This window comes from Python bivittatus, unplaced genomic scaffold (genome assembly GCF_059951505.1).
Source record: "Python bivittatus isolate LINGU-HERP-01145 unplaced genomic scaffold, Pbiv_v1 ctg000840_np1212, whole genome shotgun sequence".
In the NCBI taxonomy this organism is placed as follows: domain Eukaryota; kingdom Metazoa; phylum Chordata; class Lepidosauria; order Squamata; family Pythonidae; genus Python; species Python bivittatus.
This window is the reverse complement of record NW_028277113.1, coordinates 9089175-9105588: the sequence shown is the minus strand read 5'-3', so window position 1 is coordinate 9105588 and position 16414 is coordinate 9089175. Positions and strand designations below refer to the sequence as shown.

Sequence of the window (16414 nt, the reverse complement as noted above, 5' to 3'; positions counted from 1 at the left end):
TTCCTTGAGAACAAGGTAAGTAACTGATTAGATTGTTGGTGTTTCTATACAGATCAGCTGACTGGGTTGAATTAGTTTAACCTTGGGCAAGACTGGAGCTAAATCCAATCCCTTGAAATTAATTAGCTCTATTGACCCCTTTTGGGTGTTTCCACAACACACTATTCCCTACTCTCTGTTCACCCTGTTAAGCCTCCATTGGCCCTGTCTGCTGAAATCACCACAGTGGACTGAACATGAATGAAGTCAGACTGCGTATACTTCCAGATCACATTGTGTATTCTAGGAATGAGGAACCTGTTGTCCTTCAGACATTCTGGGCTACAATTTCCAACAAACTCCACTTGCTTGATTACAGGTAAATGGAAGTGAGAGTTGTAATTCAGACTACGTCTTGAGGACCAGACATTCTTCATCCTTGGTGTATTCCATAGAGAAGGCCATAATAGAGGTAATATGGGGGAACTGTAAATAGGAACTGCTGGAATTTTAAAACATGAAATAATAGCAATTATAGGGAACATACATTTGGATCATGACTGTAGAGCAAATTCCCATCTTGAATTGCTGCATTTCCCCAGGCTCCATATTAAACTATAAAATTCTGCACTGGCATGATTCCCAGACTCAGGGATATCTTAATTTTCAGAAGAAAAATCTGGTAGTTCTAACTGAAGTGCTTCACTGAGAATTAGGTTTGTTGGTCCTAAATTCTATAAAATTCCACTTCTGTGTTTGGCAAATATCCAGTATGAGACATAATCCTTATTGAGGCATTCAGATGGCCAAACCATACAGGCACATTGGGACACATGCACCAACTTCTGGCTCTTTCACTTCCATCTTTCCTGATAGTGAAAATCTGAAGCAAATGTTCCAGAAATGGCAATTCTTATACATCTGTGAGGCATTTATTGTAAATGTTGAAATGTGCCTCAGGAAAATCTGATTTTGAAGAGTGGTATACCATTTTTTAAAAATAAATTTAAAATAAAGTGTTTTTTAAAATCTAAAATGGGTAGGAAAGAGTAGCTAAAAGAGAATATGGCTTTTCACAGATAGCAGAGATTTCAAACTGAACAATCTCTATTTATTGATTTCATTTATTTATTGATTTTATTTATTTGCAATAATTAAACGCTGCCTACTGACTAGACTCTATTGGCTTACAATTCTAAAAACACTGAAATCAGAATTCAATATAAAATGAATCCATTAATATCCATGCAATCATCACCTGTGCTGTCACTGGATGAAGGTCTTCCATTCCAAACACCCTGTGAAAGAAAACTCTTATCATCTTTCTAATGACAGAATGGGGACAGTATCCTGAGTTTCTGGAATAAGCTACTCCAAAGTGATGGGGCTGCTACCAAGAAAGCCATTTTTTGGCCCTTGCCTATCTTATCTTGCAGGAAGCAGGTACCCCTTCCAATTAGGCTACGTAGGGTAGGCAGATTCTACCTGGAGATTGCATTTCCAAAGGTATTCCTAAGCCGTATAAGGGTTTATAAGTAACTACCAGCATTTTGAAGTGGGATCAGAAGCCTTCCGGCAACCAACCCAGGTCCTGCAAAACAGCTGTTATTCTACTAAACCAGTTAGCTCTGGTCAGCAGATGGGTAGCCACATTCTGTGCAAGCAGCAGCTTCCAGGTCATCTTCATGAGCAGGCCTTTGTAGTGTGAATTGCAGTAGTCTAATTTACAAAGACAAGGTTGTGAGTCGTTGTCTTCAACATTTTCTAGGCCCAGGAAACTGGTGAAACAGCCAGAACTGGCCAAAGGCTATGCTAGGCACAGTGTCCACTCACTATTCTAGCAAGAGGTGTGAGAGTGTGTACTGATTGTGTATTTGTTCCTTCAAGTGACATGCAACTCCATCAAGAGCAATAAATGGAACATATATGAAATCAGAAAGCTTTTGTATCAACAGTAAATCAACCTTGCTACAAATTTAGTCTGTTCCAACTCATCCAGTCCATCTTCACTGCCAGGTACACTGCATCTCCCACTTGGCCTGGATGGAAAAGTATAGCTGGATATCATCATCATAGTGATGATACCTGACCCCACCCTGACAGAAGTCATTACCCACTGGCCTGATGTAGATGTTAAAAAGAATAAGGGAAAATGTTGAGTCTTGGGGCATCCTGTATTGAATTGTACAAGAGCTCAACTATCAGCACTGATTGGAACTATCCACACAGAAAGAAGCAGAATCACCTTCAATCCCTAACCCTCATAAGAAGCCCAAAAGGGTTGATGGTATCAAACACTACTGAGAACTTTAACAAGACTAAGAGGAGTGTACCATCCTTGCCTAGGCCCTGCTGTAGTCATCACAAGAGTGACCAATGTGTTTCTGCCCCATGCCCAGGCCTGAACCCTTACTGAAAGGGATCCATATAATCGGTATTATCCAGGGCCTCTTCTAGTTATAGTCTAACCAACTTCTCTAGCTTCCATTTGTCTACAGAATAACTACATTGGCTTTATGCTATTGGATAGTAGATATTCCTTAACTGAGTATCTATTTATACAGTTGTAAAGTTATTGCAATGCCGTATATTTGATTATTCATATAACTTGAACTAAGAATCTATTATTTGTGTCTTTCATTTTTAAATTTTCTGTTTACAAAGGTCTTTGTCAATATCATTACAACACAACATCCAATATCAACACAACAACAAAAATTCTAATAAATACACAAGGATTATTTAAAATATAAAATACAAAATTCATACAAATCTTAATTGAAAGAAAATAATGCATATCCTTCCAGAAATTTGACTGAATTCATGAGTACATGTCAGTAGGTAGAAGATAGGCTCTTTCATGCCCCCCTCCCCATGTCTCAAATTCAGTTGGGAGGTCTGAAGTGGAACAAGTCAAACTAGGATCTTAATAAAGCTCTCCTTCAGATCTACATCCCAGCTGAACATACAGATGTTGGAAACTATATGGGGCAGGGCCAGTAGACACACACCTCGCCATATATCCACCTTGAAATCTTTCTTCAAGCAAATGCCTGAAGAAGGCTATTGTAGTGTATTCACCATGTGGGTTGAGTAATTATTTGAAACCAATGTTTCTCAACCTTGGCAACTTTAAGATGTGTGGACTTCAACTCCCAGAATTCCCCAGCCAGCAAGTGCCAAGACTGAGAAACTCTGCTTTAAACACTTGCTGATGAAGAATCATTCCCATATAGAAAAATCAAAGACACACCTATTACTAACCCATTGTAGAGGTTAGTTATTAAAAGGGATAAGCTTTCCTAGGCTATAATGCATTTATGCGTCTGATGAAGTGAACTGTAGTTCCTGAAAGCTCAAAAACACCAAGCCCCAAAGAATAATAAATAAAGCAATGTTTATAAAGTCTTCCTGCTGGATACCTGCAGGATGTAAAGCAAATGGCTGTTTACAAGCATGGCTTATGGGATATCCACCTCTCCCAGTAATCTGCCCTCCCAATTTATTAGGAAAGTGACTCCCATTATTCTGAGCTGATATTTTCTAGTATTTTGTAATTCCCAAAATGCCAATGTCATCACAGCTAATTTAGAGGAATATATGTCCTCTAAAAGAAATAATATTAGTCTGCCCTTTATACTATCTAGCTGAGGTACATTTATTTACTTATTTGCTTTTAAAGCTCCATACCAACCATATTGTATCCCTTAGGGTGAGGAAGATGACAGGAATTTCAGGCAAACAATGTGTGGCTTTTGGAATCTTAATGGGAGCAGTAACAACACAGAATACCTTGCACAATCGATAATGTGATTATCTCTGATAAACATTTATATAATTAGTGGAATGTAGTGTGAAGGACTGCCATCTTGGCTCCATCACAACACTGAGGATGGTGCCATGAGATGTTGCTATGAGGGGTTTTTAAGATGCCCAGTGCTTATATTGTGCATGGTGCTTCTCATCCATGCTTTCCTTTGGGGATTGCTTAAGTGATCATACAACACAGCATGATCACATGAACATTCCAGGAAGTGTTGGCAGGCTGCAGTCTATGCAAAAATAGCCCACACTGCTGTGAGGAAAAAGGCATGTAAGATCCTTTGCCCACTTTATACAAGTGCGAGTTTCTTGGGAAAGGGGAAATTTCATCAACTCTACTTTCCTTCCCAGTATGTTTCACAAAACTTTTAATTTCACCCCAACAAATAGTGGAAAGAAAGGAAAGAAAATTACAGCACAGCATTTTTAGGAAAAAAAAATTAACAGAACCCTGTAGAGCTTTGTCAACCTTGACAACTTTAAGACATGTGGGCTTCAACTCCCAGAATTCCCCAGCCAGCATGTTCAGTGGGGAATTCTGGGAGTTGAAGCCTACACATTTTAAAGTTGTCAAGGATTAGAAACATTTCTGTAGAGAATCCTCACTATACCAATGAGACATGTTTCAGATTATCACAAATCCTTCCCAAGCCTTTCAATCTCTTCCAAGATGAAATCAACATCTGATTTCTTGGTTGCTGGGTTAGAGAAGACCATTCGGAAAAAATTCACATTGTCCCCCAAAGGTTGGTAGCTAACCATTGTAGTGCCTTCTTCAATCATCCTTGCTTTTATTTTTGGAGCAACCTGGACAGAGCAGAAAACAATACTTAATTTCTGGATAATGCATTGAAGAGGCTAAGGAATAAGTAGTAGCAGCCATTATTTCAGATTGATGGCAGAAATATGATCAAAATATATATTTAAATCCTATTAAAATGTGATGAAACTTATGCTTACCACCACTGACATTTTAGAAATCATACTTCGTATTGATATAAACTTCTTTATCTTTAAAGGTTTAAGTTATCTAAACATTACAGTATTAATAATCTCTAGTCAATACTACAGAAATACCACTGTACCCAAATAATATAACATACTACTTATGCCTTATAATAGTTCAATAAAACAAAGAATAAAAAATGCTTTAAAGATGTATATTTAATTTTAAAAAATTAAAGTAGAAACAGACCAGAATGAAATTATGGATGAAACCATGCAGACCAGAAACAGACAGGTATGTCTATTAGAAGCTGAAAGCAGAACCAGACCTTCTGACACTGCAGATTTTACCTGCTATGCATAGATTAGACTACCCTTCCCCAAATGTTGGATTGTATGTACCTCCATCCCCAGCCACCATACTCAAAGGATTATTAATGAGGATAGTAGGAGTTGTCATCTAATATATTTAATTTATGTGAAATGTGGAAGGATAGATAGAACATTTTAGCTCCATGCACACTTGCTCTAACACAATGTTTTTCAAACTTGGCAACTTTTTAAGATTCAGCTCCCAGAATTCTGTAGCCAGGATGGGTGGCTGGGGAATTCTGAAGGTTGAAGTCCACACATGTTAAAGTTGCCAAGTTTGAAAAACACTGTTCTAACAGAAAATGTGCTTATGAGCTTTTACCTGATGAAGTCTTTTCTCTCTGTCTGGCCCCTTTGGAATATGTCGAAGACTTGGTGGGATATACCAGAAACATACATTGCTGAGTTCAGGCTTTAAGATTAAAAGGAGAAAAAAAATATCATCAAATATAAAATATTTTTATTTCTGCAACAAATGCTCCACTTTATCAAATAGGCAGGGACAAACTGGAATATAAAGTCTTATCAATAAAAATAAGTTAAAATAAATCCAACGTTCATGTAAAATCCTCATTATACATATGTACCTATGCTAAGCGCATGAATTGCTCAGCAGGCATTTAGTTGTAGTTGGTGGCATTGCAGGAGTTCTTCTCTTTTCCACTTAATACCCAGCATGAAAAAACTAATTGAAAGCTCCAGCTACGATATTTCCTCCCTTCAGAATTGCCTCTCCACTGAACACAACTATTCATGCTTGTTTAACATTGGGGAAAATACTTTCCACTGCCAACCCAATAAACATCATGAAATAGCTCAGGGGCCACTTCTCCACTACAGAGTCAAAATTCATAATGAATTAAGCTAAAACATGTTTTAATTAAGTTCATTACAACCTTAAATATTAACTGAATTTGTTTCTGCATGAACATAAATTTTAACTTATTATGTTGAGAGACATCATCGGTTCAGGTGTAGGATATTTCTGTGAGATGTTTATTAATATCTACTGAGATAAAAGTGTGGCTACACAGTCTTTTCAAGTTTGATTAATTATATACAGTACAAGTCTTTGGTGCATCTCAATGACATTGCAGGTTTTAAAGTTGGCTGTTTTCCATTAGCTCAGAAGAAATGTGATGTGTGTGGAGAAGATTCCATAAATATCAAAAATATTAGGCTGTAGAAGCTATCCAGACCTAACTTACTTATATTTACTTTTAACATTTCATGCCCTTTTTTAGTTTAGTGATAATTTTACAACTGCTAGCTATTTGTGAAATATTTTTATTATTTTTATGTCTCTTGATTCATATTGAACATTTGTTACTCTATTTTTCTCCCCTGGGGCATTATGAAAGCTAAGAATTGCCTTTTCTGATGCTCACATATTTATGAAACATTTTACATTTTACACATTAATAGCTCAGGGAAATCACTGGGGCTTAACATCAGATAAATATGCACCCACGTGAATTGCATAAAGAAGTTCTGAAAAACTTTTATTGAGCATTGAAATTCTACTCAGCTGAACCAGAAATGTGAGGTTCATACCCATTCTTAAACATATTTTCATCTAATCTGATTAATTGATTTGGCAGCTACTGAACCTAGGGAAAAACACAAAGCTATGTTGCATGATGAATTCATTCTTCCTAGCCACTGGACATCCTGAATCACACCCAGAATATATAATACAAACAATTCACTTGCATGGAGGTTCATATATAAAGTTTGGGCTAAGAAATAAATGACTGGAAAAAAAAAATGATTGGAGGGCAGTGGAAGGGAAAAAACACAGTTATTCCTCATAATCCAGCCAAGGAAGATTGGAAGATCTTTGTAACTGTCATGGTAATTAACTTAGTATACCCATTTCACCCTTTGAGAACAAGAGTTTTGTGGAATCTGGAAACTATAGATTAACAAAATAAAGAAATAATCCAGCAACTTCTTGCCATTGTAAACTAACCTCAGCATCAAAAACCAGCTCATAGTTGTTTCTTGTCTTGAGTTCCTTATAAAGATATTCTGCAAGTTCCAAAAATTTGTTGATAAGAATTTCAAATCCTCCTGTGCCCTGTAAGATATGAAAGGCAGAACATAAATGGGTCATCCTGTTGTACATCACCAATTTCCAAGGAAAAATATCAGTGATTTATCAGCGAACAATTACAATGCAGTCCTCCCACTGAAATGTAACATAACTGGCTATAAAGAAATTTCAGAAGTTGCTTTTTGAAGAATACAAGGAGTCCTCTGCAGATTCTTATTAGGGCTTCCTTAATAAGAAGTCCAGTAATGGTAGATAAATACTTTTGAAAAAGCTGTATATTTCTTTACTATGTTTGGTGCACTCTAGGTTACAGTTGTATGATGCACAGAGAAGTGCTAAAGTCTAACAGTACTGGCCAGTAGACTATATAAATTAACTTTGTCCTTTGGAATTCATTCAGATGTTATCTGGTTCTGTAGCAGAAGTGTAAAGGTTCTTCAGCAGATAGGGAAGGGTTCCAGAAAATTGCTTTGCAACTGCATTTGGCATTATTTGTTACCTATAACTCTCTCATTTTCTTTCTCACTTTCTCTGCCTCCTCTCCATCTCAACCTTGATGGAGATCAGTTCTGTTTGTAGCATCAAGGGTATTACTATTGCATTATATCTCAAATGCCAATGGAGGAGATAATTGGTTCACATTTTAATGAAAAAATGGTAATTTCACACCTTCAGAATGTGCCCTTTTCTAAATGTTGTGGTTCAAAAAATATGTGCATATTTCTATGAAGAAATGCACAAAAATTTGCATGTTTAGAAAAAAGTGAGTAAAAATATGTATAATTGAAAATTACATATGCTGTGTTGTTGGGTAGATAGATAGACACACACACGCGCATTGGGGGGAAACACTTGCTAACGAGTATAGAATGCAAAACACACACACACATATTAGAATTAATAAAATAACAGAATATATGTATTAATTTTCATTTTTTAAAAAATATTCTCAAGCGATGCAGTTTGTCATAGGACAAACTAAAGGTAATATTAAAAACTAAGAAAACAAAAGCAACCGACTTGTTCATCTTTAGTCAGGTGCTTCATCCAGTAATGAATATGCTCCTACTTTAGCTCTCCACATTAGCCATAGTTTGAAGACATCAACGTGTCGGCCACACTGGATTGTCTTATCTCCAGTGTCATAAACTGTATCATAAGCCTTGTCTGGTTGGAAGAGGTAGTCAGCACAGAGCTGATTGCAGGCTTGGAGAAGACCCTAGAGGAGATAGAGAATGAGAAAAGCTTCTAACAACAATTTTCTTTAATGCATTATTGTAATCTGATACCATTTTGCAGTTGGCAGCCAGATGCGGCTACTGGGAGTGGAATAAATATCAGATAAGAATTGGAACCCAACTTGTATAAGCAACTAATGATAGTAATATACTAATGACTTTATATATATCATTTTGTAAAGTTTGCATGAATTAATAATATGATAAAGCTAAATATAATATTTTTATAGAAATGAATCAGGACAGTGCTGGTGATGCCCACCAAGCTAAATGCATATATCATCCAAGTATTACAGGTAGTCCTCAGTTAACGACCACTTGTTCAGCGACTGTTTGAAGTTGCGATGGCACTGAAAGAGTGGCACTTATGACTAGTTCTGGAGGTTCCTGCCATCACACCACCACCACGATCACATGATCGCAATCTGGGTGCTTGGCAACTGGCTCACACTTATGATGATTGCAGCTTCCTGCGGTCACATGATCGCCATTTGTGACCTTCCCTGCTGGCTCCCCATAAGCAAAGTCAATGTACTCTGTAGCATGCTTGTGCCTCAGCAACCCCTTCCCAGCCCCCCTAAATATCCTTATTGCCCCATATGATTGCTCGAAAGTAGGCCAATTAATTTCAGCAAAAGTTGTTTCCAAGGAAGTATGTGATAGGATGGGAGCCTTACAAATCTTTCCTTAGGAAATAATATTTAAACATTAATCAGGTAGAAGTCCTATGTTTTATAGTGAACAGGTAGGCCTATCTGGGTAGTAAAACAAAGGGAATTACCTTTTCACGGACTAAAAAAGCTGAGCACTGTAGTGGAACACCCATCAATTTGTGAGGATTCCAGGTAACAGAATTGGCTCTAATTAAAGAAGAAAACTTAAAGAAAATGCATGTACCACACTTGATCATATGACTGGAAACATGCAATATATAATGGCATGCATGAATATTAATAGCATACATCAGCATAAAGATAAAATAAAACAATATGGCTTTGTTAATATCTACAGCTATGTGATTACAGTAAATCAACAGAAAAACAGAAACAAAGAAAAAGAAGCGTTAGATGTGGAACACTTAAAAGAAGAGAATGTAAATACAGCTTTTTATTTTTTTTTTGCTGGAAAAAAAATAAACCTCTAAAATTATGTACAGATCATTGTCACTCTATGACCCTGTTCCCACAGCAAGTATATGCATTTATTTGTTTGTTTGTTTGTTTGTTTATTAAATTTTTCAACCGCCCATCTCCCCCCAATGGGGGAACTCTGGGCGACTCACAACAAACATTAAAAACATAAATATATATAAATACATAAAACATCAGTTAAAAACATTACTAAAAAGGGGAAGGAGAGTCCAAGATGAAAAATCTGAGGGTGAAGGCAGAAGGCCTCTATGGGGCTAGCCATCCCCATGCTTGAAGTATTCCCACCCCAACCCAGGCCAGGTGGCAGAACCAGGTCTTCAAAGCCTTACGGAAGGCCAGGAGTGAGGGGGCCAATCGCACCTCCGGGGGTAGAATGTTCCAAAGAGCGGGGGCTACCGCAGAGAAGGCCCTCCTTCTGGATCCCACCAGTCAAAGTTCTTTCACCGAGGGGGTCCGAAGCATGTCCTCTCTGTGTGATTGGGTGGGACGGGTTGAAGTCATAGGGGAGAGGCGGTCCCTTAGGTAACTAGTGGCGCTGGCACCATACAGTCACACTAACTCAGCCAAAAACCACTGGTTACCGTATTTAATCGCAGATAAGCCCATCTGTGGATAAGCCGACCCTCAAAACGTCAACCAAAATGTCACGAAAAATGTGTTATCCACAGATAAACCCTGAAATTTTTAACCACAGCAACAGGCAGGAAACTGTAAACTGTTACATTGTCATTTATAAAACCACGCAATTTTGAGGCTGTGACAGGTTTTAAAAAATCTGAGCTCCAGTCCACAAATAACCCAAATCCAATTTTTTTTAGTGTATTTTGGAACCTAAAATTCTTGGCCTATCTGTGAGTATATACCGTTAGGCTGCACCTACTATTTCCAGAAATGGTCTACTATCCCATGAGCCTTTGTGCCAGGAGAATACTAGGAAGTCTTCATGATATCGCTGACTGCTTTCTCATTGGCCAGACAGGCAACAGGAGACCTCATTTGCATATGAAGATCATTTAATATTTGGGAGGTGCATTCTGTGCTAGCAGGGCTTTGTTGCGAGCTTTGCAATGCAATGGCTTGCATTTTCAGCTACTGTTTCTCACCAGCTTTTTTGCTTGGTAGGCAAAAGGGAGCAAGTGTTCCCACAACATGGTTGATTAAGTAAAGTCAATGTGACTCCAAGTGTGAATGGGTTTGTGCGGGTGGAAATTGAACCCTCTGGGGATAGGTTGACTGGGTCTATTAATGCTTTTCCATTTTCACAACACACACCTCTCCCTCCCTCCTTCAACTGACACACAGGTTGTAGGAATAGGATCTAGATTTCTTTTCCCTGAAGTGCTTCCCATAACACAACTCACTTTGGCTGTTCATGAGTCACTATCACTGTATTCTTTATCTTCCCTTCAGGAAGAGGCTAGAAATGAAAGAAATGACTAAGATATTAATCTCACTGCAGTATAAATAAATAACAGCACAACATGCTTACCTTTCAATGCCGTTCAATTTGTGGGAATGCTTTCCTGACAACAGTAAGCCACCTCCCCATGCTGCCTATAGAAATTAAACACAGAGTTATCTAAATGGGAAGATTCCATCTTTTATCACCTTTTACCAGCCATATTTACTACAGTGGTCTCTCAAAAATATATGGGGAAAAGAGAAGTTAACTCCCAAAATGAGAAAACAGAGAAAAGAGAAAACTCTGATTGTTCTTCAGATTGTGTATATCTTTTGCTTTTTACTAAAGAGAAAACAGAGTAGTGCTTTGTGTTCTGTTATGTTCTGGCAGAGAGACAGCACTTGAATGGAAACCAACAATTCTGTTTTATAAGGAATTAAAAAGTAAAATAAAAGTTATTGTATTAGTATTAGTTACATACAGTACCTCAATAGTGGAAGGAAAATTTGGAACGTCAATGAGACCAAGTGTTAAGAAATGTGAAATATACTTCTTACAATTTAAAAATGAAATTGACTAATAGAAAATATTATTTCATGTTTATTGGACACTCAAAATAATGTTCATTACATTTTTTATGTTAGCATTGTAAAAGATTTAAAGGTTCCTTAATTCATATCATCTGGTCTTTCTAATTATAGCCTTGTTTTGGTTTTAAATCACTACATATGTCAAAACATATGGGAAGAAATATTATAGTTAAGGAACAATGCAGTGTTGAACTACATTTCTAAAATATGGAATCTGTCATCTCATGAGGAGTTTTGACTCTGTCGAGCCAATTGGCAAGAAACTTGCTGTCTGATTTTAAGGAAATGAGTTTGTTATCTAATGATAAGCTTAAGGATTGAATTAATTTTATATTGTTATTGTAGTTGTATGGATTTTTTTTCTGTTTTTCTTTTTGTCACATTTAGTTTATATTAATCACTATAACAGTGAGCTAATAAGATGGTGCAGCAGGTTATTCTTTGACTTCAGTTTTCTATCTTTGTCCACTTGTTGATTTTGCATAAAAGACTATGTTTAAAATATTTTCTATTATTTAAGTTAAAGTAAAGTACTGTTTGAGAGCTAGCTTGGTATAGTGATTAAGGCACCAGGCTCAAAATCAAGAGACTATGAATTCTAGTTCTTAGGCACAAAGTCATCTAGGTGACCTGGGTCAGTCACTCTCTCTTAGCCCTAAGAAGAAGGCAACAGCCAACCACTTCCAAAAATGTGGCCAAGAAAACTGCAGGGACTAGTCTAGGCAGTTGCCAGGAGTCAACACAAAGTACTGTTTTAAAATGTGTCATATTATGAGTTGAATATTATGAATTACTCATAGGAAGGAAATTACTGAAGTTGAATAACAATCTGTTGCAGCATCCCATTAGTTTTATTTTGGTTCAAGGTGTTATTCTGGTATAACCAAGATTTAATTCTGAACCTATACTTACATTACATGAACAATCTTAAGGGTAGCAAATGACCTTACTCTCCTTGGAAGCAGGTACAGCTTTCATGGCTGTCTCTGCTCATCATATGCAGTTATAAATCCATTTTCTAAGACTCCAGCCAATTCACTGAGTTTTAGGTTGTCCTAATAACTTTGTTATTTATATACATGTCTCTCATTCATGTGTATATTTAATAGGGCTGTGCAAATCCTATCAAATAGGTTTTCTACAATCTGAAAACACACAGAGATACAAAGAACCTCTCTTCAAATCATTAAAGCAGCCATGTCTTTTTCTAGACTCATAAAGCTGCTTTGTAAGCTGCTTCAAGCTGACTCTGTATATTTGAGGTGGCTGGACATGTACATTCATGAGGCGACAGCTGGGAGCAGCTTATAGAGCAGCCTAACTTCTGTCCCAGTACTAGTTTGTTGCAGCATTGAGTGTGAAAACAATGATCTTACATCCACATGCATCCAAAGATTGTATTTTTCACAAATGTCAGCAATGTTGGCAAGAGGATCAAAGGCTCCATATACTGTTGTCCCAGCTGTGGCACTAACGTACAGTGGTATTTTGCCCTGAAAAAGAATACAACTACCTACATTAAAGCACATGCAATCTACCCTCTGTCATAATCATAATTAAAACATACTTCCATTGTAGAATATAGTGGCCAAGTACTCTATAGCCAGGGTGTTTTAGCTCAGAAGAGATCAATTCATGTATGTAACAACCAGTGCGCCTTCAAACACCTTCCTTAGTAGCCATCAGATAATTTTTAAAGAATGTTATTTTAAAAATAAATACAATGCATCAATAAAAAATAAAATGCCTTCATTCAACCAAACAAAGCATATCTTGTAAGGCCCTCACGTCAAGCCTGATTTCTGGGGACTACATGGATATATCATGCAGTTTTACTGGCAACAGTACGAAGTGGTTTGTCACTGCTGTTTTCTGGGATGATTCCCAGTCTAACTTTCCCTTCCAAGTACAAATCTGTCCAAGCCCTGTTTATCTTCTAAGCCCACCTACAGTTATTAAAGTACTACTGAGTCTCACAGACATTCTTAGAAAATAAAAATGGTGAATGGGTGCATCCTAAGGTTTTTCATGAAAATATGCCAACAAGAATCTGGGGTGATAGGACACATCTGAAGCACTTGAGAAAATGAATCAATAGTAAATGACTGGTCCACTACAATAATTATTTTGTGGACAAATACCCACCCCACCTCCCCTGCAAGCATGAGACAATCCATTAGATGATCTCAAAATTCTAAATATGCCCACTGGCTGAAAAGGTTGCCTATCTATTTTGGCTATATTCTGACAAACTGAATTAGACAGGTATGATCAGGGAATTGGGAAGGGAAATGCCTTCTTACAACAGTAGGGAATATGTATAACTCAAGGCAAGGTTGTCACGTTCCATTCTTGGAGTTCTCAAAGCTTGGTTTTGAGGTTGCAGAGATTTCATTAACCTGTTAGATAACATCGTCAGGGCAAGCGTTTTGAAGAAGTGAGATTTGTAGATTGGCAGAGATTATGTATCCTTCTCTTTTGCCTGCTTTCCATGTGCTTAGATGGGATAGTCCTGTGGGCAGATGTTTTGCTAGTGACTGGGGGCTGGTTGATTCTTAAAGTACTGTACTTTTCCTGTGATTGCTGCATTGTAGCTAGTTTTTGTTATTAGATTGACGAGGAAATGTCTCTAGGCTATCTAGCTGCTGGTTGATTATTCTGTGATGGGGGAATGTTGTTGCGTGTTGAGCTGATGCACTAGCGCTGGGTCTTTGGCTATGTCCTTTGATAGGTCCATAACAAGGATTTACGTCTATGTTGATCACCAGTTTTTGCTGTCTGCCAGTTTGCCCTATATAGTGGTGTTTGCAGTACTTGAATTTTATTTTGTATTTGACTCCTGTTTTGTCTCCCCTTAGCATTTGGTCTTTGGGTTTGCTTAATATACTCTGCAAGAACTTTGTTGGTTGGTTTACCATGATTATTTCAAACAATTTGAGATAGGGGAAGGTTATCATTTTTATGGTTTGTAATGTTTGTGTTTTTTTTGGTTGGATTGACATGCACCTCTTGATGTAAACGCGTGGTTATCTAGTGTGTTGAAAGATGTGAAAGTATTTATTTCTCTTTTGTGTAATTCCAGTGTGCTGCAGTGTGTTATTGCTCATCTCAATATGCAGTATTTCTGCGTGCTATTTGGATATGACTGTTGTAGCTGGAGATTTGGTTAGTGTGGATTGTTTTCTGGCAAGTTTATGTTTGTAATATGCTGTTGCTTTTTTGGATAACTAGGATAATTGTTGTTGTTTTCTATTTTTGTGAATTTTATTCCCTTGTACACGTGGTTGATTATATGTTTTCTAATGTTATTTTTTATTATGACAAAGGTGTCATCTATGTAGTGGATTCATACTGGAAACTGAGACAGTGGGAAGGCTAATTTCTAGATACTGTATTTCTGTTCCTGCTATGAGTCTTGAGGTCCCTATGATCTATTCATAGATTTGACTGTCCAACTGGAAGTACGTGGTGAGGCATAACGCTATGAGTTCCATAAGTTTGGGTATTTCAATTTTTGTGTGTTCAGTTAGGTTACGTATGTTATGTAGTAGCACTGTGATTGCTTCTTTTACTGGTTTTGGGTTGATCTTCTTTATACTATTTGTATGCATTTGCATTAGTTTAAATTGCAGGGTATAAACTAGATTTAGTTAGATTGCTTGTTAGATCTCTTTTCTCCTGACTTTAATTTCTTTTGCCACTACTTTCCACTCTTTCTGCAAATCACATAAAGTTCTATACCCCGAAATGATGTATATGTTTTTAAGTAAGTTAGACTTCAAGGTGTCTTCAATTAAGATTGCAATATAATGGCAATTACTGTTCTTTATTACTAAGCTCAAAATCTGTCCTTCAGTTTCCAAAATGTTTTCCTCTTCTTCATCACTGTTAGAATGTTTTTGAATTTTTTCTTTATTAACATATTGATAAATCACCTTTTCTAAATGGGTATCAGGACATGAACAGTAAGCATAACCAAGATAGACACATAACAACTAAGTGCAATCAAAGCAGTAGGCAATTAAATAGAATTTGAACAAATGTTTTGAAGACAGTAAAAATACAGTAAAACAGAATAATGAACTAATGTCAAAAATGTTTTTTTAAAAAACAAATATCAAAAACATTGAAGCAAATTGTACCTCTACAATACCGTATTTGAGCTTAACACAGAAGGTGGCCAAGAATGCTATTTCTATAAGCCAGCCTCCCTTCCCCCTGCTTTTCTATTACAAATCTTTGCAGCCTATCCAATGCCAGCATTTTCTAATCTAAGAAGAGCCCAAAGGAGGAGTTTCCTTATGATATCTTCCCCTGGGGTGTAACTGAAATGTGAGGAAGTAGAAAATTCGAATGGTCTTTTTTTACCACCATCTCATTAACCTGCTCTTTCCCAGTGATGGATGAGTGAGCTAGAAGCAAAGATGGGAAATGGGGAGCTGTCACTATCTGCTCACTTGTCTGTCTTTTCCCTCTTGGAAAAAAAAGGAAACTGTTCTACACATTTCTAGATATTCAGCTGAAGTCAAATTGCCATCAGTATGATAATTCAAAGCTAAAAACAAGAATTATGTTCCAGAGGAATAATCACATGAGTAGCACCTGAAATATTTCACAGGTTTATTGGGACATGAGCCTTTGTAGGGAATAGCCTACTTTATCAAATTAATAAAGAGACTGTGAAGCATATACACCAATACAATAAGAAAAGAAACAAACAAACCTGTCTCTTGACTTTGATAATATTTCCCTCCAGTTCAGATGGGATCATCTTCCCCCTGTTAAGATGTTAAAAAAAATGAAATGTAGTAGTTGATAAATATGACCTTCCATAATTTTCTAAATATGTAAAAATTAGG

At 37.0% G+C, this 16414-nt stretch overlaps 1 protein-coding gene across 2 annotated transcripts in view; it reads right to left on the bottom strand.

The window, feature by feature from the left end:
* Positions 1–1089: 1089 nt before the first annotated feature.
* LOC103053958 (glutamate decarboxylase 1-like) overlaps positions 1090–16414 on the bottom strand; it is a 33024-nt gene continuing 17699 nt past the window's right edge. Inside the window, exons 8-15 of one of the 2 annotated variants that reach the window (XM_088130749.1) lie at positions 16279–16333; positions 12932–13048; positions 11053–11117; positions 9194–9272; positions 8244–8393; positions 7091–7198; positions 5441–5530; positions 1090–4608 (exon numbers count right to left, since the gene is read on the bottom strand). In XM_088130749.1, coding sequence (XP_087986875.1) covers positions 4435–4608; positions 5441–5530; positions 7091–7198; positions 8244–8393; positions 9194–9272; positions 11053–11117; positions 12932–13048; positions 16279–16333 — 838 coding nt within the window. In that variant the 3' untranslated portion in view covers positions 1090–4434. The remainder of the gene's footprint in view (positions 4609–5440; positions 5531–7090; positions 7199–8243; positions 8394–9193; positions 9273–11052; positions 11118–12931; positions 13049–16278; positions 16334–16414) is intronic. The other variant, XM_088130751.1, reaches the window with a different exon arrangement.